This window comes from Alosa alosa, chromosome 4 (assembly GCF_017589495.1).
Source record: "Alosa alosa isolate M-15738 ecotype Scorff River chromosome 4, AALO_Geno_1.1, whole genome shotgun sequence".
NCBI classification, from domain to species: Eukaryota; Metazoa; Chordata; class Actinopteri; order Clupeiformes; family Clupeidae; genus Alosa; species Alosa alosa.
The window spans coordinates 20,859,739-20,883,901 of record NC_063192.1 but is presented as its reverse complement, the minus strand read 5'-3'; the positions used below and the strand labels follow the sequence as shown (position 1 = coordinate 20,883,901).

The 24,163-nt window shown below is 45.9% G+C and overlaps 1 protein-coding gene across 2 annotated transcripts in view; it reads left to right on the top strand.

Moving 5' to 3' along the window:
- The window catches only part of bsna (bassoon presynaptic cytomatrix protein a), a 110,780-nt gene that overhangs the window by 70,207 nt on the left and 16,410 nt on the right, over positions 1-24,163 (top strand). The window contains exons 4-7 of one of the 2 annotated variants that reach the window (XM_048240610.1): positions 10,052-10,540; positions 12,979-19,686; positions 20,904-22,500; positions 23,903-24,163. The exon at positions 23,903-24,163 is cut by the window's right edge and continues 533 nt beyond it. In XM_048240610.1, the coding sequence (XP_048096567.1) occupies positions 10,052-10,540; positions 12,979-19,686; positions 20,904-22,500; positions 23,903-24,163 (9,055 nt within the window). Of the gene's footprint in view, positions 1-10,051; positions 10,541-12,978; positions 19,687-20,903; positions 23,296-23,902 lie in introns of both variants that reach the window. The other variant, XM_048240609.1, reaches the window with a different exon arrangement.

Here is a 24,163-nt window from a genome sequence, read left to right as displayed (position 1 = left end):
TCTGAGATTTCTGCTTCTTACGGTGCTTCTCAGCTGCTTTTTGGGATGTTGTGGTTTATTGTGATGCTCTGTCTGTACATTTAATGCATAAACTACATGCATCACCAAAAGCAGCACAAGAGGAGGTCATATACAAGGACATAACAAAGCTCAAAAATCTCAATGTAGAATTGAGTCCTTTACTTAATATAAACAACGTACTGGATACTGAATTTAGAATGTATATACCCATGTGTGTGTTGATGAGCTAACAGCATTGTGAATGAATGCGCATTGTTTATGCCAGTGCCCCATTTCACGCTGTGCTGGAGCCAGTGAGCGATAGCACAGATGAGTGTGTGTGTGTGTGTGTGTGTGTGTGTGTGTGTGTGTGTGTGTGTGTGTGTGTGTGTGTGTGTGTGTGTGTGTGTGTGTGTGTGTGTGTGTGTGTGTGTGTGTGTGTGTGTGTGTGTGTGCTTGCGTGTCTGCGTGTGTGTGTGTGTGTGTGTGTGTGTGTGTGTGTGTGTGTGTGTGTGTGTGTTTGTGTGTGTGCATTTGTGTGCACGCTTCTCTTCTGTGCTAATGGGAGACTGCTCTCCTCTTGCCTGTGTTGGGCGTGATGAGTGGCTGATCCTCCATCTTGGTATGTTGGAGTAAAGTGGTTGGCCCTCCTCGGCCGCCTCCCTGCAGCCCTACACTGCGCCTTTAAACTCCCACACACAGAAGGGGAAAACACTCCAAGCCGTAAAACACTGCAGCAATCAAAGAGAGAAGAGCCATAAAACACACGGACGCCTCCACCATATGCTGCAAATTGCCTCCCTCTCTCTTTCATTCTCTCTCTCTCCCTCTCTCTTTCATTCTCTCTCTTCTCTCTCTCTCTCTCTCCCTCTCTCTTTCTTCCTCTCTCTCTCTCTCTCTCTCTCTCTCTCTCTCTCCCTCCCTCTCTCCCTCTCTCTCTCTCTCTCTCTCTCTCTCTCTCTTTTGTGCTCGCTCCCCCTGACTCGCTTTCGTTTTCTTTTCACTCTCATCCATGCTCTCTCTACCTCCTTCTCATCTCTCTCTCTCTACCCCACTCAATCTTAGTCTTTCAGTTCTTTCACTCTCCCCCTCTCTCTTTTTCTCTCTTGTTGTCTCTCTCTCTCTCCCTCCCTCCCAACTCTCTCTCTCTCTCTCTCTCCCTCCCTCTCTGTGGTTGTGGAGGTGTGTTGAAAGGCAGTGAATAATTGTGATGAATAATTGAGCAGTGGTGTCCTGTCTGAACGCTCTGGCTCAGTGCAGATGTGCTGAGTCGAGCGTGCGTGCGTGCACCCCCCTCCATTCCCCTCTTGATGGCGTGGGGAAGGGACAGCCATGATGCTTTCTCAGCCAATCACACTGGAGTGCTGCAGGAACATGTCACTGCACGCACCACAAAGAATCATGGGACTTGTAGGCAAGGATTTGTGGTTTCTTAAACATGACACCAGGGTATTAAGCAGTAATGATTAATGGCTCATTGTGTCCATGCCACCTAAGGATACTTTGGATACTTTGTGTGTGTGTGTGTGTGTGTGTGTGTGTGTGTGTGTGTGTGTGTGTGTGTGTGTGTGTGTGTGTGTGTGTGTGTGTGTGTGTGTGTTTGTGTGTGTGTGTTTGTGTGTGTGTGTGTGTGTGTGTGTGTGGATGGGCTGGGCCTAAGTGCACATGACATTGGGTGTTTGTTTTGAAATGACATGCAAAGACTCTAGTGTCACTGAAGAAATTACAACACAGCTGTTTTAAAGGGCAAAGAGTCAAATGGAACTGAGACAATACACACAGATACAGACACATGTGTGGTACACAGACACACCCACGCTTGCACACACACACACACACACACACACACACACACACACACACACACATAGTATAAACTCAAGCACAGAGGAGGGAGAGAGTATAATAACACTGAGTCAGGGAAAACACAAGCGAGAAAGTTTACATTCACACACACACACACACACACACACAGAGAGAGACACACACACAACCTATTCCACTTTCATTTTCTACCAGGTAAGACCCTCCCTTCATCTCCCGCTCTCCGATCCCCCTCCATCTTGGGGTTAAACAGTGTCACTAATACTGCACAAACAGAGGAGCTGAGCTCTCAGTCTTCTGTGTATTCTATAAATTGTGTGTGTGTGTGTGTGTGTGTGTGTGTGTGTGTGTGTGTGTGTGTGTGTGTGTGTGTGTGTGTGTGTGTGTGTGTGTGTGTGTGTGGTGTGTGTGTGTGTGTGTGTGTATGTACATACAGTTTGTGTGTATAGCATTAACAGGGTTGGGTCAGATTACTTTGAAATGTAATCCATTACTGACTACAAATTACATGGCAATCAGTAACGTAATCAGTTGGATTACAAAAAACATGTAACGTAATCTGATTACTTTAGGATTACTTTTAGATTACTTCAATAAATATGTCCCTTAAGTAAAAGACACCACCACTGAATTGATGAAAGAATTCTCATTCTATTTTTCTCTTTATTATTTCATTACATCTAAGAAATCTCTTTGCTCTGAGTAAAGCATTCCTGTAGTGATGGAGTTTCTCAGACATTCGTCATGACAGAGCCAGCGAAAAAGAAGCAAAAACTGGGAAAACAGTAAGGAAATTGCCAATACTGCATAGTTTACCTTTAAGATTAGGAGGAAAAGATCAGGCAGTGTGCCGAGAGACCTGCCCCAATAGTAAATAAGTTAGTAAATAAGTTAGTAAGTTAAAAGATACCCAGGCTATCATAAAAAAGTTGCATTGTTTGCATGATAAAATGTAATCAGGTAATCCCCAACAATGTAACTGTTGTAATCTGGGCTGATTATAGTTACTTGATTTTTGTAATCAGATTACGTAATCCAGATTACATGTAATCCGTTACTACCCAACCCTGAGCATCAATATAAATCTTCTGGCATTACTGAGCCCTGCAGCAGGATCAGAGGTAGACTGGGGGACAGGAGATGTATAGATATGTAGACACTGACAATATTCAACAAAAACATTTTCACATGAAGTCTTCAGCACAACCAGGTCACACACACAGACATCATTTTACTTACTGAAATGCCTAATGTCATCCGAATGCACACATATGCAAACTATAAAGCTATCCATATTCTTTTATTGTGGCCTATAAGCCTTAAGGCATCTGTTTCAAAGATAACAGGATTAAATGAATGTCATAGCTACAATGCCATACGTTGTCACAGAAGATAAAATGAAATAAAGTGCTCTACTCGTGGAAGACATGTTCAATATAGTGGAGTCATCCTGCTTTCCACTTTCCACTCTACTGATAACCAACAAGGGGAAAAAAAGAGAAATACTGAACATTGTGCAGCCACTGAGTTACAGTGAAACATCACTTTTTAATTTGCTCAGTATGCAGAATGCAAAACCCACGCCCTAAGCATTTTCATGAGTAAAGTTCTTCTCCCACTCTTCCTTCAGAAAAAATAAATATATAGACTTATCAAAAGGAGAAGACAGGTCTCTTTGAAGTCGGAAGCTTTGGGGGCCAGGGGGTTTGGTTTGTAGAACATGCCGGAAATTCATTAAGGGTATGCTGCAGTGGGTTTGCAGCAGCATTTCAGAGAGAGAGAGAGAGAGTTTGAGAGTGTGGTTCTGGCACACTCAAATTACCAGCCGTAATGCAAGACATAATCAGTTAGCAGGACTGACGACTGCACTAAAACCAGGCACCTCAAAAACTTCTTGAAAAAAAAACTGAGTTTGAGTTGGAAAGATCTGACACATGTACGCACTCTTCTTCAGAGAGATGAAGAAATGGGCCTGTCTTCTTTAACATGACACAAGGCTTTTACATCTTGACTGATTAGCTGACAGAGTAAATCCAAAGCAAAAGACATGGAGTCATGTTAGTTTTGGCAATGATGTTCGAAAATTCGGATTATCTCCATCTGTTAGACAACAGGATCAGGATGTTAGCACTTAACAGTGGCAATCAAATTGTATCTCTCTCCCTCACACACACACACACACACACACACACACACACACACACACACAGACACACACACACACACACACACAGACAGACACACTCACTCACACACACTTCAGGTGTGTGTGTGAGCTTATGGAATGTACACAGCTCCATAATCAGGTGAGCAACAGTTGGCTCATGGCAGAGACATGGTGCCATAAAGAATATGGCTAATGTGATTTTATGACACAGCGGCCCTCATTTGCAAAACCAACGTACAACATAAAATAGGCTTCAGACAGGCGTACTGTCATTGCCGTGCATATTTAAATTGCGCTTGCTTTCAATTGTCACATTTACCAACACCCGTTCATTCTTACACTGGAATTTGAGTGATACTAACATTTCACGAATCACATGTGAGCCCTGTCTGCGCTGGTTTCTCCGTTTGATTGATACATGAGGGCCAGTGTCTCCAATACACACAGATATTTGAAAAAAGGGGGATGGAAGGGAAAAATAGTGCCGAAATGATGCGTCTCCTTCGTTTAATTCTAATTTACTTTCTTAATCTTATTGTAGCATAGTCTGTTTAATGTTCTCTTTGTTTTAGCTGCCATTATCTCCTTCTTTCCTGAACATTTCTTTTCCTTTACCCCATCACCTATTCCCTCTCACATTCCCCCTCTTCCTCACCATTTTCCTTAGGTCAGCAGCAGGTCCCCTCCCCCTTCTCTCTCTTTTCTCTCTCTCTCTCTTTCTCTCTCTCAATCCATTTTGAGCTGTTCTTTACCACCTTGTGGAGGGATGATGAAGAAGTGTGACAGAGCAGAACGGTGTGTGTGTGTGTGTGTGTGTGTGTGTGTGTGTGTGTGTGTGTGTGTGTGTGTGTGTGTGTGTGTGTGTGTGTGTGTGTGTGTGTGTGTGTGTGTGTGTGTGTACTGTGTGTGTGTGTGTGTGTGTGTGTGTGTGTGTGTGTGTGTGTGTGTGTGTGTGTGTGTGTGTGTAAGAAAGGGAGACCGAGAGAGAGAGAGAAAGAGAGTGTGACTGCATGCTGGGGACTGGGTTGATTATATATACTGGTTGAAGGGCTTATGTTCACTTTACTATTTATAAATGGTGGTGTGCAGTGTTGCAGTTCTTAAAGCACCCTTTACTAGAGTGTAGTCTCCCTGTCCTTCCCTCTCACTTTCTCACAGTGTGTGTGTGTGTGTGTGTGTGTGTGTGTGTGTGTGTGTGTGTACTGTGTGTGTGTGTGTGTGTGTGTGTGTGTGTGTGTGTGTGTGTGTGTGTGTGTGTGTGTGTGTGTGTGTGTGTGTAAGAAAGGGAGACGGAGAGAGAGAGAGAGAGAGAAAGAGAAAGTGTGTGTGTGTGTGTGAGACAGAGAGAGAGAGTTATAGAAAGGGAGAGATTGGAGGTGTTGCCTTACAAGTGAAAGAGAAAATGAGTCAGATCTAGCGGGAGAGGTGGTTGTGCTCATCAGTGGCCTGGAAATCTATCATTTACAGCTCCACCTTTCTCCCTCTCTCTTTGTCTCCCTCCCTCCCTCCCTCCATCTCTCTCTCTCTCTCTCTCTCTCTCTCTCTCTCTCTGTAGGTCTAGCTCTCTTAGCCCCTCTCTCACAGTCTGTGTGCTGCCACCTACTGTATCAGTTGGACTGTGGCAATGCACCTGTCTGAAATGCTTCAGATATTGTTTGTTGTTGTTGTTTATATACTATACTGCTGCACCCTTACAACCATTGCTCAATACTGTAGACTAATAACTACAAAACATTGTTAATGTTAGAATGGTCACTCATCCCTATGGTGGAAAGCCCTGTCATCCACCTGGAGAGAGTGGTACTGGAATCACCGATACTCCTAAAGTTGCTCCTATGAACAGTGTTCACAGTCATTTTCTGCCCCCACTGGGATGTATAAAAAGTGAAGCCACACAGTCCTATACTTTAAATAGTGAATTTGCAACCCCAGTGGCAAAGTAATGAGTCGGAACAGAACGCCTCTGCATTTTTCATTGAATTCACCAGTCAGGATCCAATTACAGAACTAAGCTGGTGTAAAGTGTGAAAATCAGGCTTGACCCTTAGGTGTAATTAATTTGCTTTGCCTGTAAATAGCCATGTGCAAAGCTGCTGGAATAATATTCATCAGGGGGCCTCAACCTCTGAAAGTAGTGTTGACAAACCTAATGATGATGAATTTGCGTGTTTGTAGGGAATTTGTGCCTTTTGCTCAGTAGAGGAAGATTGTACCTTGCACCCACAGATAATATGAACTTTTTCCAATTAAATGAGAGTGCCTGGTAATGCTTAATTCAGTTCACCGCAATCATAATTTCTCACCGGTCTGATATCTGTACTGAAAGTCGTCAATGCATCTTTTAGTAATCAGTGTTCTGTCTGTCAAGCTTGTGGGGATTTAGAAAAAAAATTCAGTTCCAGAATGTTCCCTCTTTCTCCATTAGGAGTCAGCCGCCCACTATCCATAACCTAGTGTTAAGAGTATACACAAGTAGCGGGGCACTGTAACACAACAGGCCACAGCGCCCATACCATGTACGGGTCCAAGTGCCCACGGGAACGCATGTTCGAATCTGACCTGCGGTCATTTCCCACCCCATCTCTCTCTCTCCCACTTACTTCCTGTAAGAATTAAGGCAAAAAGGCCAATATATATATATATATATATATATATATATATATATATATATATATATATATATATATATATATATATATATATATAAAGCGTACACACAGGTTACATAGAGTACCATCACTAAATCGGTGTAAAACTCATCATTTAAACAAAATAAAACCAGAAAATACATACCTGTATGTCCATATAACAATAGTAAAGATCTATCCAATGATCATACCTATCACAGCCATTTTGACTCTTGGTCAATCATTACATTCAGTGTCGTTAGTCGCTAATGTCTGTTAAAAAAATACTGCAGAATATTATCTGTGTGCCCTGGTTAAAGGCACTTTATGAGTTTTTTTTTGCTGTAACAGGCAGAGGCTGTCTATTGTGTTGGTTAGCCAAGATCAACATCAGACTAGTTAGTGGAAGCTGTAGTCAAGAACTGTTGTGATTACAAACGCTAATTTTCAGACCTAGTGTAGAGTCTTATATTTATGGAATCATAGTGGTGCGATAGAAAATAATTGGATACACTCTGCAAAGATGATACTGAATGTTTTCAAACTGTGCTCTCATCCTGCATTCTAATGGACCCACTAGTGGTTACTAATCAGAACAGCAAAACTGCTTAAAGCACCTCATGCAAAACCTATTAAATTGCAAAAACCATCAAGCCATCATCACCGAGGATAGCCGCTCTGCTGTTCCCAAACAGCTCTCATTTTCCCCAGGAGAAACTATCGCGCTCTGAGCTCAGTTTATTGCAATGTGCTGGCGAGGTGGTGGACATTGGGGCAGCAGATGTTTCATTGTCATGCATCAGAGGCATCGCCGATCCGTGTTCATTTAACCTCCCGCTGTGCTGTAACATATTAATTCAAAACTGGTCTTGAGGAATCACATGGATTTTTGTGTTTTTATAGAGGGCTGTTGACCAATAAACAAGCCAAGCAGTCTGATTTTCCCTTGTGTGGTAGCCTAAAATTAATCAGCTTTGAAATGTCTTTGCTTAACCCAATGTGATCCCTAAACATTCTAACATAAGATTCCGTTCCACAACAATTCAAGGTTCTAAAATTCTATGTTGAATTTAATGAACCCAGATATTCTTTATAATGTTCATTTTCCAACATTCCCGTCACACCGGTGTGATGGTACACCTTTAAGGGTAATATTGTGATAATGCTATGACACATAGGAGGCCAGAGACATGGGCTAACCTCTGTCCTGCCACTTCAAATATCATGTCATATTATATATCACCATATGTGTTATATGGTGTGATCATGTGTTCATCTGTGCCCAAAGGGCCTGAAAGATATCTTAGAAAAGTCACCCTTAGTTTAAAGGAGAATTCTGGCTACAGTGCTACATTCTGGGGGAGCCCCCATATTCATAACCCTAGAGTGTAGCACTGTAGCTGCCCGGCAGCTCTAGCTGCTGGCTGCAGCAACTCAAGCTTTGGTTTTGTTTGTTTTCGTACCGACAGTAGTCGGTGACCTCAAGAAACAGAGAAAATTCTCCTTTAAAGCTATTAATAGTAAATATAGTGTCTGGTACAAATTGGGGAGAAAGTACAAAGGAGACCAAAAGCAGTGTGCTGGCCTTAGTGTTTGAAAATCAGATCTAATTTCAAGATTGTGATAGAGCATTGAAGCATTGAAGCATTGATTATCCAGGCAAAGATGCTATAGACACAAAAATGATTTTATCTGCTTCTTGTATCTTCTTCAAGTTTGACTCTAGTCTCTCTCTGCTAAGAGCCAGAAAGACCCGGAAAAACTTTCCCATTAATTGAAACTCATTAACTCCCCTGACTCAATCCCCATGATTGGAGGCATTTTTATGTGATGTCATCAGGCATGGCTATGTCAAATGCAATGCAAAATGTAACTGTAAACTTCCAGCATAATATGTGCAACTGGAATGTCTTCCTATGCATCACATTCATCCAATCTAATGCAGAAAAAACTTCTACTTGTATGTTGAGTACATACTTCAACTTTGAACTTAGCTTTAACTTCTCAACATCTTTTGTTAAAGTATTATTCATATATCTGTGCAGTTGTCCTACAAAGAGCACACTTCTATTTTTATTTCTACATATAGGTGTATAAATTGGAAGGGTCACCAAGGCTTACACTGTTTTACTTCCTCATGGTGAGAGAGAGAGTGAGCATGTGGTACATTATTTATGTGGAGTGTTTTCTTTTTTATGACAGGGTCTTTATTACCACACTGTTGCCTGCCACCCAGTTCTTTTGAGGCTTAGATAATAGAACATTAGCACATTAGCATTAGCACAGAAATGGCCCCTCATCATCTTAATGGTTGGCTTTACATTTCAGCGCTACATACAGTATTTAGTCTCAGTCTCTCTCTCTCTCTCTCTCGCTCTCTCTCTCTCTCACACACACACTCACACACACACACACACACACACACACACACACACAGTCTTTAATATTCTGCTCATTTCTCATTCCACATCTTTTCTTTTTTTACACTAATGTACATTGGCACATATTAAAAAGGGTCACTCCCTGACCAGTGGATGTTTGAGTCATTCTTAGTCACACTCCTGACATTAGCTCTGGCGACATTAAGTTCCATCATGGAATTGGATTGCAAACTCTACTTAGAGTCAATTTGCTGAGCAGTCACATACCCCTGCAATCCATTGCTCTCATGTGTTTGAGGTATTTCTGGAAGGTGGAACGGGCACAGTGTCAGTTATCGGAAGTGTCCCATGGATGGTGAGGTTAAATGGTTATGAAAGGTGGTTGTTGGACAAAATTAGGTCTTGTGGGTATAAGAGGCTTATGGTGGCTAGGTGACGCATAGGTACAGGTTGTGTATATGCAGATGCCCCAGATGTGTGCCCTGTAATGCCCAGGCTACTAGCTATTACACGGAGAGAGGCTTTCCCTGGGCTGCGAATGCCAAAAGCCTAAATCTGTCCTGTTGCTTCCTCTGCTGTTTCACTTCACTCATCCGCCTCAACCATTCTCTCTGTATACCTCTTTGTACCCCTCCCACCCTCATTGCCATGGTCCAATTTTACAAATTTAAGTAGAGATGATCAACACCCCCCCTCCAACACATTCAATGCTTTGTTTTGGTCAGAGTCCGATTTTACACTTACAATTATGAATATGTTTCATTCTCTTGGGATTGACATTTTACCCTTATGAGACACCCTTATTATTTGCTGTTTTCTAGTATCTCAACCAGAGATACTGTATATTTTGCAAACATGTTTGACATCTTGTGAAAGTGCAACTTGACTGAAATACACTGAAATGGAATTATCATATCCAAGCAGTTCATAATGTAGAACTCACAATATGCCAAGCCTTTAATGAAATTCAGTTAGCATGTGAATTGTTTCTGTCAGCCTATTTGTTAAGTTAACCATTGCCTAACAGGCCTGTTCTGGTCTTCTTTTTGCAGAAAAAAGAATGGCTCTGCCTGAACTGTCAAACACAGCGGCTAATGTCAGGCGGGCTCGGAGACATGCCTCTTCCTGTTCCCCAGCCGTCTCCTAAGCACCAACCAATGGGATCGCCTCGACACCAGGCACCGGCCAGTCAGCAGCCAGCTCAGCAGCCGCCCTCTCAGAAAGTGTCCAATCAGCAGCAGGACGGGAAGGCAATGCCATCACAGCAGAAAGCTCCCTTGGCTCAGGGGAGCGGTCCCTTCGCCCCAACGGCTGCTAAGGCACCTGGGGATGCAAAAGCCCCTGTACAGACCACTACCCCCAGCGAGACGCAGAAACAGCAGAAGAATTTGGAGAAGGATATCACCACCTCCAAAACGGAGAAGGAATCCGAGTCCAAGGACTCTAAGCCTGCTCTTAAGAAGGGAATACAAGAGCAGACACCAACCATTACTCCAGCTAAAGATGAGAAGAGGGAATCTCAAAAGTCAAGATATTATGAGGTGAGACATAATTTGGTCATAATTTCCTCTTGCATGAAATTAAGATAGACAGCTGAAAAGACTGCTGGATGATTAAAGATGAGGACTGATATGTCTGAAATGTAAGTGGGTAGAATTTGTCAAGTTAACCGAGTTAATCCAAACTGTAATGTTTTGCATTTTTAATACATTCAAGATTTTAGAAAGGAGTATAATATTATATGCATATAACTCACAAGTTCACCCACTGGATTTTAACATCAAAACTCACTTGCACTTAAAGTTGAAATCTTTATAGTAGAGGAGAATAACTGCCTTTGTTAAAAACCCTGCTCTGCTTACTCTGGTTTCAGTTGGTGACTTGTGGGATTTATGCTCAGGAAAACAGTGCTGAGGAAGCGATAGTGATAGATTTACACTTAGAGAGAGGAGGAAAGACAGAAGTAGGTGGCAGTGGAAGAAGACAGTAATGTCTTTTTTGCCGCCTCATTTCATTTGAGCTGTCAGTCTTTGAGACAGTCAAAGAGCAGAAGCTGCATGAATATGCAGGGACTCCATAGCCGATGTGGCCATAAAATAACTCTTAAGTGTATGCAAACACTCAAATGAGCTTTATTAACTCTGAACACTATGACTTCTGGAGAGTATAAATGATAAAGTAGATATATTCATGGAATGCCTTGAGTGTAGAAAAGGCTACACTCTAAAAAATAATACACTTACTCAACTTAAAAAAATTGAGGTAACAATTTGCATGGATCTTTTTAAGTAATTTCAACTCAAGCCGTTTTTGAGTAAATATTGTGAGACTTATATAGTTAGAACAACTGAATTATATTATATGATCAAATTAATATAATTAAGTTGGTTCAACTTAATTAAGCTTTTAGAGGACAAATCAGGTTGATTGTGCTAAACTAATTGAGTTCTTCTCACTATAAAAGTCTCACAATATTTACTCAAAAACAACTTGAGTTGAAATGACTAAAAAAAAAATTAAGGTAACAATTTGCATGGATCTTTTTAAGTTATAGTAACTTACTTCACTTCTGTCTGAATAAAAGCACACAGCAATTTAAATTTTCTGAAAGCATTGTTTATTTTAAAGCAATGGCAACTGGTCCAGTTGTGCAATGAATGAATGTAGAGCTCCGTCTGAATTGTCATTTATCTGTATAAAAAGAAAGGCACAATGTTAGAAAATTTACCTCAAGACAAACAACAAAATGAACAAAATCTACATGGTTTGCAGGGATTGACACATAATATTTCTCAAACTTCAAAAATAAATAAATGTTGGCCTACCTATTAGGCCTATGTTCAGGTTAAGCTAAGAATGTCAAATGGCCCACAAACCTTCATAAATAGTGACAATGTTAGGCTTAACTAGGACGACCAAATATGATCCTCAAACACGTGCAGTGCTAGAACTAGCAATGCTAAAATGTTAAGTGCGGAATACAGCTGCCACGGTGAAATTTGAAGACACCAGACAGCTAAATTTACCTTTACTAACTCCAAATGATCAAAGGGCAGGCTGCAGGTAACTTTGAAGACGCCAGCTACCAAAGTCATCTTTTCAAATGGTTTAATTACGCGGCAAGCAGCAGCTAGCTTGGAAGACACGATAGCTACTGTCTGTAGATAGCTAAAATCCATCTTTTCAAATATTCAAATTAGCAAAAGGGCAAGCTGTAGCTTAATTTCATTTGAGTGTCACGTGACAAAGATTTTGATGCACTGTGTGCCGTTGTTTGATAGCTGTTGCTTTTTAAAACAAACACAAAAATAGTAGGCTAGACTACTTTGCACGCACCTGTGATGTTCGATGCAGGCTACAGGATCCTGTGCCATAATTTCTGTTACTTCTCAGGCGTGGTCTGGAAGGTCCTGAACGTTCAATCGTGTTATTAGCTTTATAAGTTTGGTCACGAGATTTACAAGTTTCAGGAACTTAATACTTTCTATTGTTAGGTGAAAGCAAGACTGTGTGTTGAAAATCCATATATGAATAAGTTGAGACAGCTTTCTTTCTTTTTCAGTATTACAAACTCCTTAAAATAAATTGTCAACTCACCTATACATGTACAAGTAGCAAACTTAATTTTTTTATGTCGAAAATGTTCTTCATTTTAAGTTTTATCACTAACCTCTGAATCATTTTTTAGAGTGTAGCCATCTTTCACTTTGCAAGTCTAATCAAGGTGGTGTGGGCGGTGGTAGCCTAGTGGTTAAGGAGCTGGACTAGCATGCAGCAGCCTGAAAAGTTGTGGGTTCTATCCCTGGCTTCCACCGTTGTGCCCTTGAGCAATGCACTTAACCTTAAGTTGCTCCGAGTCCAAGGACAGTGGCCCTTGTAAAATAATTGACCTATGTAAGTCGCTTTGATAGAAGCGTCTGCTAAATGAATACATGTAAATGGTTTTTGTACATTTTTTGTTCTGTTTTTTTTCCTTCAGGAGGCGAACAAAACAAACAGCACCCATGACCTCTCCAGGAGTCCCCAGAGCCTGAGTGACACTGGGTACTCCTCAGACGGCATCTCGAGCTCACACAGCGAGATCACCGGCCTTATCCAGGAGGAGGAGATGAAGCTGAGTGAGAGAGGCCTGACCGGCTGCCACACTCCTCCCAGCCCCTCCGAGATCACCAAGCTGGAGAGCTCCATGAGACCACTGCTGGAGTCCAAGGTGAAAGACCAGGAGAAGGACAGGGAGCATGAGCGTGGCAGAGGTCGGCATCATTCCCGAGACGCGGGACATCGGCCACATTCGCTTTCGGTCAGTCCTGAGGCTTACGACTCAGACGAAGAGTTGGAGGACATCATGGAGGAAGAGGAAGATCTGGCCGACTGGGAGGCCAAACGAGAGCTTCGCGCCATGGCTGCCGCAGGAGAGGAGAGTGGTCACAAAAAGAAACCAGATCCCTCTGAAATGACCGATGAGGAGTATATGAGGAGGCAGATTATGGAGATGAGTGCAGATGAGGATAACGAAGAGGAAGAGGAGGAGGAAATGGAGGAGGAGGAAGAGGAAGACGAGGGATATGGATACCAAAAATCGAAAAAGACACACAAGCACACCAGCGAATCAGGGAAAGAGAAACGGCGCCTCACACATCACTCAAGCAGCTTCGAGGAAGAAACCAAATCCAGTGACGTGAAAAAAGGCTATGCTGAGGAAGGAGAGGAGGACTTGATGGCCTCACAAGGTGGTCTGCGCCGATTTAAGACCATAGAGTTAAACAACACAAACAGCTACACCCGAGACATCGAACTGAGCAATGAGAATGACCTAAGCCTGGACAGAGAACCCGAGCTTGAGATGGAAAGCCTCACAGGCTCCCCAGAGGAGCGTTCAAGAGGAGAGTACTCCTCCACTTTACCACCCACCACCTCCAGCTACACCTCTGGCACCTCGCCCACTTCCATCTCCTCGATGGAGGATGACAGCGACAGCAGCCCCAGCCGTAGGCAGAGGCTGGAAGAGGCCAAGCAGCAGAGGAAGGCCCGTCACCGCTCTCACGGCCCACTGCTGCCCACCATCGAGGACTCTTCGGAGGAGGACGAGCTGAGAGAGGAAGAGGAGCTCCTCAGGGAGCAGGAGAAAATGCGGGAGGTAGAGCAACAGAGGATACGCAGCACGGCCCGAAAGACCAAACGAGACAAGGAGGAATTGAGGGCTCAGAGGCGGAGGGAGAGGTCCAAAACTCCTCCCAGTAACCTGTCTCCCATTGAAGATGCCTCCCCCACAGAGGAGCTGAGACAGGCTGCTGAAATGGAGGAATTGCACCGATCCTCCTGCTCAGAGTACTCTCCCTCTATTGACTCGGAGGCTGAGGGCTATGAGGTATCATCCAAGCTCTACAAGTCCGGCAGTGAGTACAACCTTCCAACATTTATGTCTCTGTACTCTCCCACTGAAAAGCCTGAAACGACCTCCTCTACCACAACCACGACTACCTCAGTGAGTGGCAAGCCTTTAAAGAGTGCCGAAGAGGTCTATGAAGAAATGATGAGGAAAGCAGAGATGTTGCAAAAGCAACAGAAGCAGCAGCAGCAGCAACCGCAGCAGCAGTCTCGCTCAGGGCAGCAGTACAACACAAGCGCCTTTCAACAGGAGGGCATAAGAAATGGACAGCAGTATGAGGATGAGTATGAATATGTCGATCAAGATGAAACTGAGTATGACAATGAGGAGAGTGGGGATATCTATGAAGAGATTCGTCAGACCTCCCAGAACATCACAAAAGAGTTGGATGAACAAGGGGATATTGAGGGGACCTATCCTGACAAGCAACTCCTAGATACAGGCTCAGCTTTTGCCAAACTGCTGGAGCAAAGTAATGCCCTTTTGACCCCTGGCACTAGCCCCACTCAACTCTCAGCCCCTGTTTCATTCGCTGAAACTGGGAGGGGCATTCCTGACGTACGTGTGACTCAGCATTTTTCAAAAGATGCTCAAAAAGACAGGCTCAAAGGTCAAGCCGGTAAAAATGGCATAACTCCTGTAGCTGCGGCCACTACGATAGCAGCCTACGGTGTATACGCTAGAGATGCCGTAACAGTCTCCCACACCAGTGTCAGTCACACAGTGACCTCAACACAGTCTAATTTGTATGGCCGCCAAACTGGCAGCACTGCCACAACTACTACCACAGTCTCAAACGTCTCCAGCAAAATAGCAGAGATGACTCAGGCATACAGTCAAAGAGACAGCTCAGGAAGGAGGGTGGCCGAGAGCAGAGGAGTACAAATGAGAGACAGTTCAACCTCATCAGAAACCACAATGGAGCCTCGTACAACCAAAGTGTACTCTTATTACAAAAGTTCCAGTCCTCCACTCTCCCCAACTACATCGCCAACACACAGCCCAACACACCACAGTAGGAGGACAGCGGAATTTTCAACCCAGACATTCAGTTCTGCGCAAGCAGGGGGTTCCCCTACCTCTCCAGTGATAGCTCAGGGGACCCAGACACCCCACAGGTCAGCGTCTCCTCGTCTTTTCAGACAACAGTCCTCGCAAGAGGCTCCAATGGATTATGAGCCCACAAGTCCTTCTAGGCCAGTGACTGTCAACACTGCCACTTCTCCTCTCTCCTCACCCACAAGATTCAGTCGTCAGTCTACTTTCGATTCCTACTCCCCACCCATGAGCCCTCCAGACACACCACCTCATCAGCAGTCACCTTCCCATGGTCTCTACAGGACCCGCCGTGTTGAGAAAGTCAGTGTTGGCACAAGCATGGTCACAACTGCAAGCACATACACTCGTGGGTCTCTCTCTATGGAAAACATATCACTCTGCAGAATATCTACTGTTCCGGGCACCTCCAGAGTGGAACAAGGTCAAATGATTCTTGGTGGGAGTGTAGTAGACCTGAGGACTCCATTAAAGCCAACTCCAATTATCATGACAGACCAGGGGATGGACTTAACTTCATTAGCCACAGACTCACGAAAGTTCTCAGGCAGTGCAGAGGGCAGCCCTATTCGGCACTCAACAATTGTCCAGCCACTGATCATGAACCTCAATGCTCAGGAGCAACCACATGTGATGGCTTCGACACCTACGACTGTGAGTGTCACAGTGGCAGCATCCATGTTCATTTCTCAACACAAGCAACCTGTTATATATGGCGATCCTCTCCAGAACAGAATGGATCTGGGTCAGGGTATGGTAGCTGTGTGCCTGGCTCCATCAAAGCCTGTTCAGATCGACCCAACAATTCCAAAGATTGATGCAAAGCTTGAGGACTTGAGCCTTCAGCAGGAGCAGCTACGTAAGCAGCAGCAAAAGCTTCAACAGCAGCAGCAGATACTGGAACACCAGCTTCAGCAGCATCACCAACTGCAGCAAACTGGTTCATTTTCAAGATTCAACCTGAGCGGTCAAACCCCAGTGCTAAAGAAAGACCTGGTGGTGAGCCAAACCAGCAGTGCCCAACCTGTTGTCAGTGCCATATCACCTGCTGGTGAGATGTACAGTGCTGGGGCGCCCATTGAGATGCCACCTGCGCAAGGTATAGTGAACCTGGCCACTACCAAACCTCATACAGTGATGGTACAGATGGATGGTATATCACAAGGAGGTCCAGTTTCCCAGCTTATTAGGCCAGAAGAGGGTCAGGATATTGTAGATCTGACTGGCCAGATTAAAGCAGAAAATCAAGTAGCCTGCTGTGATGTTGTTTACAATTTACCCTTCGGTGGCAGTTGTGTTGGAGGTCCGTTCTCCCAAAAGCCAAATGCAGAGGAAGCACCTGGTGTCAGTGAGCCCCCACGCCCACCATCTGCACCTCCACAACTTTACCAACCAATTGAGACTGGTGTAGATGCCCTGAATTATCAGGATATAGCTATGAAATCCTATACACTGCCCTTCCCTAGTCGGCTACAACCATCTATGTCCGACACTAACCTAGCTGATGCAGGACTATCGTCCTTCCATTCAAAGCTTGACCCACACCTTCAAGCATCTGGAGAATATGCTGTGGATCTCAGTTCAATGAAAAATCCCTATGAACGAGGTCAGATGGGCTTTGGACTCCAGTATGGTTCTTATACTGATTTACGACATGGAGGAGATGTGACAGTTCCTCCTCTACCTATAAGAAGATACAACTCTCTATCTAACATTAGTGCAGACTATGGATACTCTGCTCGAGATCTAGCAAATTTCCAGGAGTCTAATCTTGCTCAATATAGTGCAACTACTGCTCGGGAGATAAGCCGTATGTGTGCAGCCTTGAATTCAATGGACCGCTTTGGCAGCAACCCTGATCTTGCAGCGCAATTTGGTACTGGAAGAGGAAGTATTCCACCAGGTAGAATGGGTCTGCCACAAGGTCTGGCAGGACTCAGGCCCAATCTAATGTATGGTCCAGATGGAAAGCCTCTCTCTCACAGTCAAGCATTAACCAATCTCATTAATGCCAGACAAGCAAGTCTTAGAGCAATGTACCCATCTGCCATAAGATCTGCTGACGGTATGACTTTCTCCACAATCAACACTCCCATTGCCTCCACCGTACCAATCACAACACAGCCAGCCTCTGTGCTAAGGCCATTGCTCAGAGGTGTTTACAGGCCATACCCCACACCAAACATGACCCCAGTGCCTCTGGCCAGCCTCACTAGAATGCCTGTGATGACTCCAAGGATACCCATGTCTGGACAGGGCCCATGCCGTTTCCCAGCACCCAGCCAATTCCCAACAACCACCGCTGCTGCAGTCAGTGAGCCACCTCCAATGACCATGGTTCAAGATGCTCCTATGTACCTTGGGAAGTCTCCTGTGAGCTCTGCAGTATCCGGGACTATCACTGCTCCCATATCATCTGGTGCACTAGGTGCCCAGCCCACATCAATGCTAGGACCAACACCCATTGTTGTGCCAACAAACCAACCACAAGAGCAGCCTATGAATCTGACACAGCCTCACCAGCACACACAGACACAACCATCAGGGCAAGCCCCTACTCAGCCTCAAGCACCAACCCAACCTCAGCCTCCCATGGCTCATGCCTACCCACCAACTCATGGTCAGCCACCAAGCCAATCCCAGTCTCAGCCACCTCCAGCAACCCCACCTGCTGCCACCACCACCAGTGATGCGTCTGCAACAGCACCAAAAGACCCAGAAGAAGAGAGGCTTCAGCGACAACAGGAACATTTGCTTCAGCTTGAGAGAGAGTGTGTGGAGCTGGAAAAGCTACGTCAGCTTCGTCTGCAGGAGGAGCTTGAAAGGGAGCGAGTTGAGCTACAACGGCAACGTGAGAAGGAGCAGATGTTGGTACACCAGGAGATCCAGGAGCTGCAGACCATCAAGCAGCAGGTCATACATCAGCAGCAGGCCGAGAGAGAAAAGCAGCTCGTCTTGCAGAAGGAGCAGCTTGCCCAGCAGAAAGCACAACTTGACCAGATACAGTCTTTACAGCAACAACTGCAGCAGCAGCTTGAAGAACAAAAGAGACAGAAAACCGCCGCTGCAGCTGCAGCAGCCGTGGCCACAGCCAATGTCATTTGCGATCAAACAGGCAGAATTATTCAACATGAACTGGTCCCAGAAATGCCATACAGTGATTCTCAGCTGGCCTCTAGGTCTTTGCCCAACTCTGCATCAGAGATGTGTTTGCGTGAGGAGCAGGAAACCAGGTCTATGAGGAAACAGAGGTCCATGCCTCGTCTCCAGGACGGAGATGGAAGAGAGCCGATGTTCCCTCTGACACGAAGAATTGTGGACAGCAGTGTGCAAACAGATGAAGAGGATGGCGAGGAGAGGTACCTTATGTCCAGAAGGAGACGTACCAGGCGTAGCGTTGACTGCAGTGTCCAGACAGACGATGATGAGGACAAGGCAGAGTGGGAGCAACCAGTCAGACGCCGGCGGTCCCGCCATTCCCGCCACTCCGAGTCTGGGGCTGATGCCAAGACTGACTCCGCAACTGCCACCACCTCCACAGCTGCCAAGGTGTCCTCATCCAGCATAGCCATTCAAACCATCCGAGACTGTTCTAGTCAAACAGACAAAGAGCAGTTGGGAAGAGTCTCCCCTGCCATTCAAGTGACTGTGCCTGACCCAAATAAAGTTGAAATTGTCCACTACATCTCTGGCCCTGAGAGGACACAGAAAGGCCAGAGCTTAGCTTGCCAAACAGACACCGAGGCCCAGTCGCAGGGAGTGGTTGTACCACAGATCAGTGTGGCGACCACCATCAGTCCCTACTCCACAAGTGTCCAGCTTGTTGGTTCGTCAGATTCCCTCTCTTCTCGTCAGCAGGCATCCAAGTTTGAGCGGCGAAAGCCAGATCCATTAGAGATCAGCTACCAGCAGCAGCACCATCTGCACAATGAATCTCTGTCTAACCTGATCCGGCAGCCACCCAAGTCTCCTCAGGTCTTGTACTCGCCAGTATCCCCGCTTGCGTCTCCTCATCGCCTAATTGAGACATCATTCGCATCCAGTGAAAGGCTGAATAAGGCTCATGTCACTCCACAGCAGAAATCCTATACTGCAGAGTCACCCCAGAGGCACTCCACTCTGCCTCGACCAATGAAGAATGTCCAGAGGTCTATGTCAGACCCCAAACCTCTCAGCCCAACCACAGATGACCATGCAAAGGCCAGGTTATACCTCTCTCAACAACAGGCACTCCAGAGTCAGGTAGGCATTAAGGTTATTTTTTTAACAATTGCATACAGCATTAATATCTCCGCTGCTTTCATTGTGGAACAACTTTAAATGATTTTCAATAGTTCAATAAAGCCTGCTATATAACTGGGAAAGCTGCAGCTGTGCTCCCTGTATGAAATTGTGGTATTTTGTCTATTGCTGTATAGTATTTGATGTAGACTATTTAGTCCTACTTGAGTCGCTGTTGGTATCATAACTAAATGCTTATTTTACTATCTGCCGTTGTGGATTTACTTTACTTTATTGATCTATCAATTATTAATTGTATCCCCTAAAATGCATTCAAAAGTACTACTGTCTAATAGTCACCCAGTTTTTCCTTCTGAATATTTAATATTCTGACCCAGCCTTTCACTCTTCCCAAGTACACATTTAATCAAAATTAGGAAATAATGAATTCATTTGAGACGTTTATTCCTATTGGAGTCTTGCAGTAGCACTGTTGTTGCCTATTGACCTAAAACTTAGAAAAAGCAGTTTTGTGCCATTTGGGTTTTCTCAAAAGATGAATCTAGTTCAGTCTAAAAAAAATCTATCTCCTTCTTAGCTTTATTGCATGCCTTATTTACATCCATTGTAAGATAATCAAACTCTGCAGTAAAGATTTCTTTCATAGCACTGACATCTTTTGGGCTGGAGTCATTATCCAGCCAGCAGAAATTTCCTGTTGAGCATATAAGACAGGGCAAATGCTTGACTCTGTTTGAAATAAATCAATTAAAATGAAGGTTCAGAGCCAGAATGGTGGTAAGAGGGCTCACAGTGCATGTCACTTTTGGAGAGAGTCATTACCCACAGGTATTTGTATTGGAAATCATAGCAACCTGTCATGTAAGGAGTGAGTCAATGGGCTCTTGGTTCTGTAATTTGTATGACACAACTATAGACCTGATTTTTACATGACATTTACTTTCTCGAAATTAGATGATTTCATTGCAAAAATGTTTTGTTTATATTCATATTTGTTTCTATGTCATATAGACATTATATTCTATAACAGTATTCTATATCTATATTTCAGTTCAATTTATATAATTAATTAACAACAGTAAGATGTATACCATCGTCAGATATGTGAACTGCTTTCCATCGCGATGTGCCAGTGTGAACTTGTGTTTTTCTGATGCCCTGTTTTGCATGCTGTGCTGACCCCACCTCCACTCTCCCTGGCCTTTGTGCCCCTGCAGCTGGCTGCCCTGCAGCAGAGCTCCCTCCTGAGGAAGGTGAAGCGCACCCTGCCCAGCCCCCCGCCCGACGAGACCCAGCTGTCGATGGTCACCCCTGCCCTGCCCCAGATGTATATGCCCTCGGTGCCCTCTCTGAAGGCTGGCCGCAGCCCTGGCCTTATTGCCAAGGCCAGCCTGCTGAAGGACCTGACCCACGAGCTGAAGGCGGTGGAGCAGGAGTCTACCAAGCTCCGCAAGCAGCAGGCAGAGCTGGAGGAGGAGGAGAAGGAGATTGACGCCAAGCTCCGCTACCTGGAGCAGGGCATCCATCAGCGCAAAGAGACTCTGGTGAAGGAGAGAGAGAGGCGGGAGCTGGCGTACCTGCGCTGCATGGGCGATGCACGAGACTACATGTCAGACTCTGAGCTCAACAACCTGCGGTTGGCAGCGGCTGCGGTGTCGTACGAGAGCAACGGCCTGCTGACGAGACCAAGCACGGCGCCCCTCAGCCAGTTTTCCAGTGAGCTGAGTACCGCCGCCCAGTACCCTCCTACTTCATCATTCGTCTCCTACCAGTTCCCCCAGAGCCAGCCAGCTCCCGCCCCACAGCCCACAACCCCTTTCCAATCCACTGGATACAACCAGCCTCCCTACCCCAGTGTCTCCCAGGCCCAGGCTCTCCCTCAACCTACCCCTCTGCAGACCCATCATCCTCCCCCATCATACCAGACTCCAGGGACCTTCCCCTCACAAACCTATCCACCAGGCCAACCTCCTTACCCAACTGAACACAGTGTGCAGCAACCACCACAGCCAGGACATCCCGGGTTCCAGCAGCCTCCACCCCCTGGTGGTCAACCTCCTTACCCAGCCCACACTACGCCATACCCGAGCCAGGCACCACCCTACCCGGTCAGCCAGGCAAGCACTTACCAACCTCAGGCTGACATCCTCACTGTGCACCAGAGGCCCCGACAGACCTCATTGGCTGATTTGGAGCACAAGATGCCCACTAATTATGAGATCATAAGCAACCCAACAGTTGTTGTAACAACCACTGCTCAAGACACCTCCTACTCTCAGACAGGTATGGCCGCCTCTTATGGACAGTATGCAACAACCATGGCAACCAGCTATGGTCCATACCCCACTGCTGTTTCCAGCACTTACGGAGGCTACCCCACGACCACAGCAAGCTCTTATGGCCAGTACACTACAACTGCGGCTAGCTCTTATGGAGGGTACACGACCACTATCGCTAACACTTATGGCTACACCACAACTACAGCCAGTTCCTATGGACAGTACACAACTACAATGTCTAGTGCATATGGCCAGGCGTCTGACCGACTACACTCGGTCGACAGCTCTTCCACCTATGCCAGTGATGGTCTGTATGGTTCCTCTAACCTGGATCAAAACGGTGCTAAGAGCTATTTGGTGATCGATGACATCAGCGAGCTGACGAAGGAGGGCATGGGCACAACCGCTGACCCGCACCGCACCGAGGGTCACGGGCGCTACGGGGGCGACGCCGTCCACACACGAGGAGGGAGCTCCTACGGCCGACCAGAGGACGGGCAGCAGGAAGACCTGTACGACCATCACCAAGGCAGGGGTAAGAGCACCGGCGGCTACCATCCGCGAGGGGCAGATATGTACGGCCGGGTAGTGGGCAGCGGTAGCATGGGTGGGGGATCGTCCTATTACTATGACGACTACAAGCACTCGTCAACGACAAGTTCACGTGCAGCCCAGAGGCAATCGTCCAAGAGTTTGGCTCCAGCTGTAATGTCCACCAAGAGGAGCAAGCACCGAAAGCAAGGCATGGAGCAGAAGATCTCCAAGTTCTCGCCCATCGAGGAGGCCCGCGACGTGGAGGCTGACCTGGCCTCCTACACCATGAGTACGGCTGCAACCAGTGGCTACGGTTCCGGCTCCCGTTCCCGAAAGCTCCAGGATGAGTTCGCTTACGGGCTTGGGCGCAAGGCCGTCTACGACCCTCAGAGGGGCTACTACGAGGAAGACGAGCGACTGTACAGCCAAGGCAGGTCCCGCTCCACCGGTTACGTACCGGTAATGGACAAGGTCGCAACCAGGGACTCAGGCTATCGGAGCAGATCGTACGAGCGGGACTACTATGAGAGGTCGTATCGGAGTGGCTACGGTGGCCACAGTGGGCGTCCCACCTTGCGCTCACAGTACTCAGAGGAGGAGAGTCCACTCAGCCCTATGGGGAAACCCATGGGTGGACGTGGCTACGTTGGGCCAGATCCTTACAATCCATACGGCTCCAGCCACTCCCTGCCAGACGTGCAGGACCACATAAGAGACTTGCCCAGGACGCACGTCTACAAATCTGACGATATGTACATTATAGACGATTATCATTGTGCTGTGTCAGACAGTGAAGGTAATTGGGCATTGAGTGCCAAAGTCACTGCCTACTCTAAAACGTCCCCCACCCACCAAGAGCGAGAGAGATAGTGGCAGGAGTAAAAAGAGTTTTAAATGACAGTGCATGTCCGTGTTGCGTCTCCAGGCGTTTTAGCAGCTCTCGTCAGAACGGAGTGTCTGAGCTGTGGCCGGCACAGAAACTGCATGAGCCGTCGTCTTGTGTCAGACTCTTCCTTTTTTCCCCTTTCTCTTACTTTTGCATGTTTTCAAGGTGCATCACTTTCATTATTATCATTTTTCATATCATTGGATGTACATATTTGTTTGTGTTTGAATGTTTATGCATCAACTGAATATGAATGCTGTATATGTAAAATCAATTGTGATGTGATATACATGTATCTCATGTATTTTTGTGTGTATATGTTGTATTTCTATGATTTTATATTTCTGTGTGTTGTTTTCTCTGCGTTTCTGTGTGGTATGCATGGTCTTTAAGTTTGGTCTCTTTTTTCTGTTTCTTTTTTTTTCCTCTGTCCTTTGATTTTGCATGGCCTCAGGCAGCATGCCTTTGTCACCAACGGATCTGGAGATTGACTGTGATCTGCTTTTGGTTTCTAAAGCCTACCACTTGGGCCAGGAGGAAACGGACTGGTTCGAGAAGCCACGCGACGTCCGTGGCTCCCGTCACTATGGCAGCAGTGGCCACTCCTCGGGGAGGCGGAGCCACGTCAAACACACATACCATGACTACGACGAGCCGCCGGAGGAGGATCTGTGGCCGCAGGACGAATACGGCCACACCCGCTCCCACTCCTCGTCTCGGGAGCACCGTCACCACGGCACCGGGAGCTCAAGCCGCCACTCATCCTCCCGCCACGGCG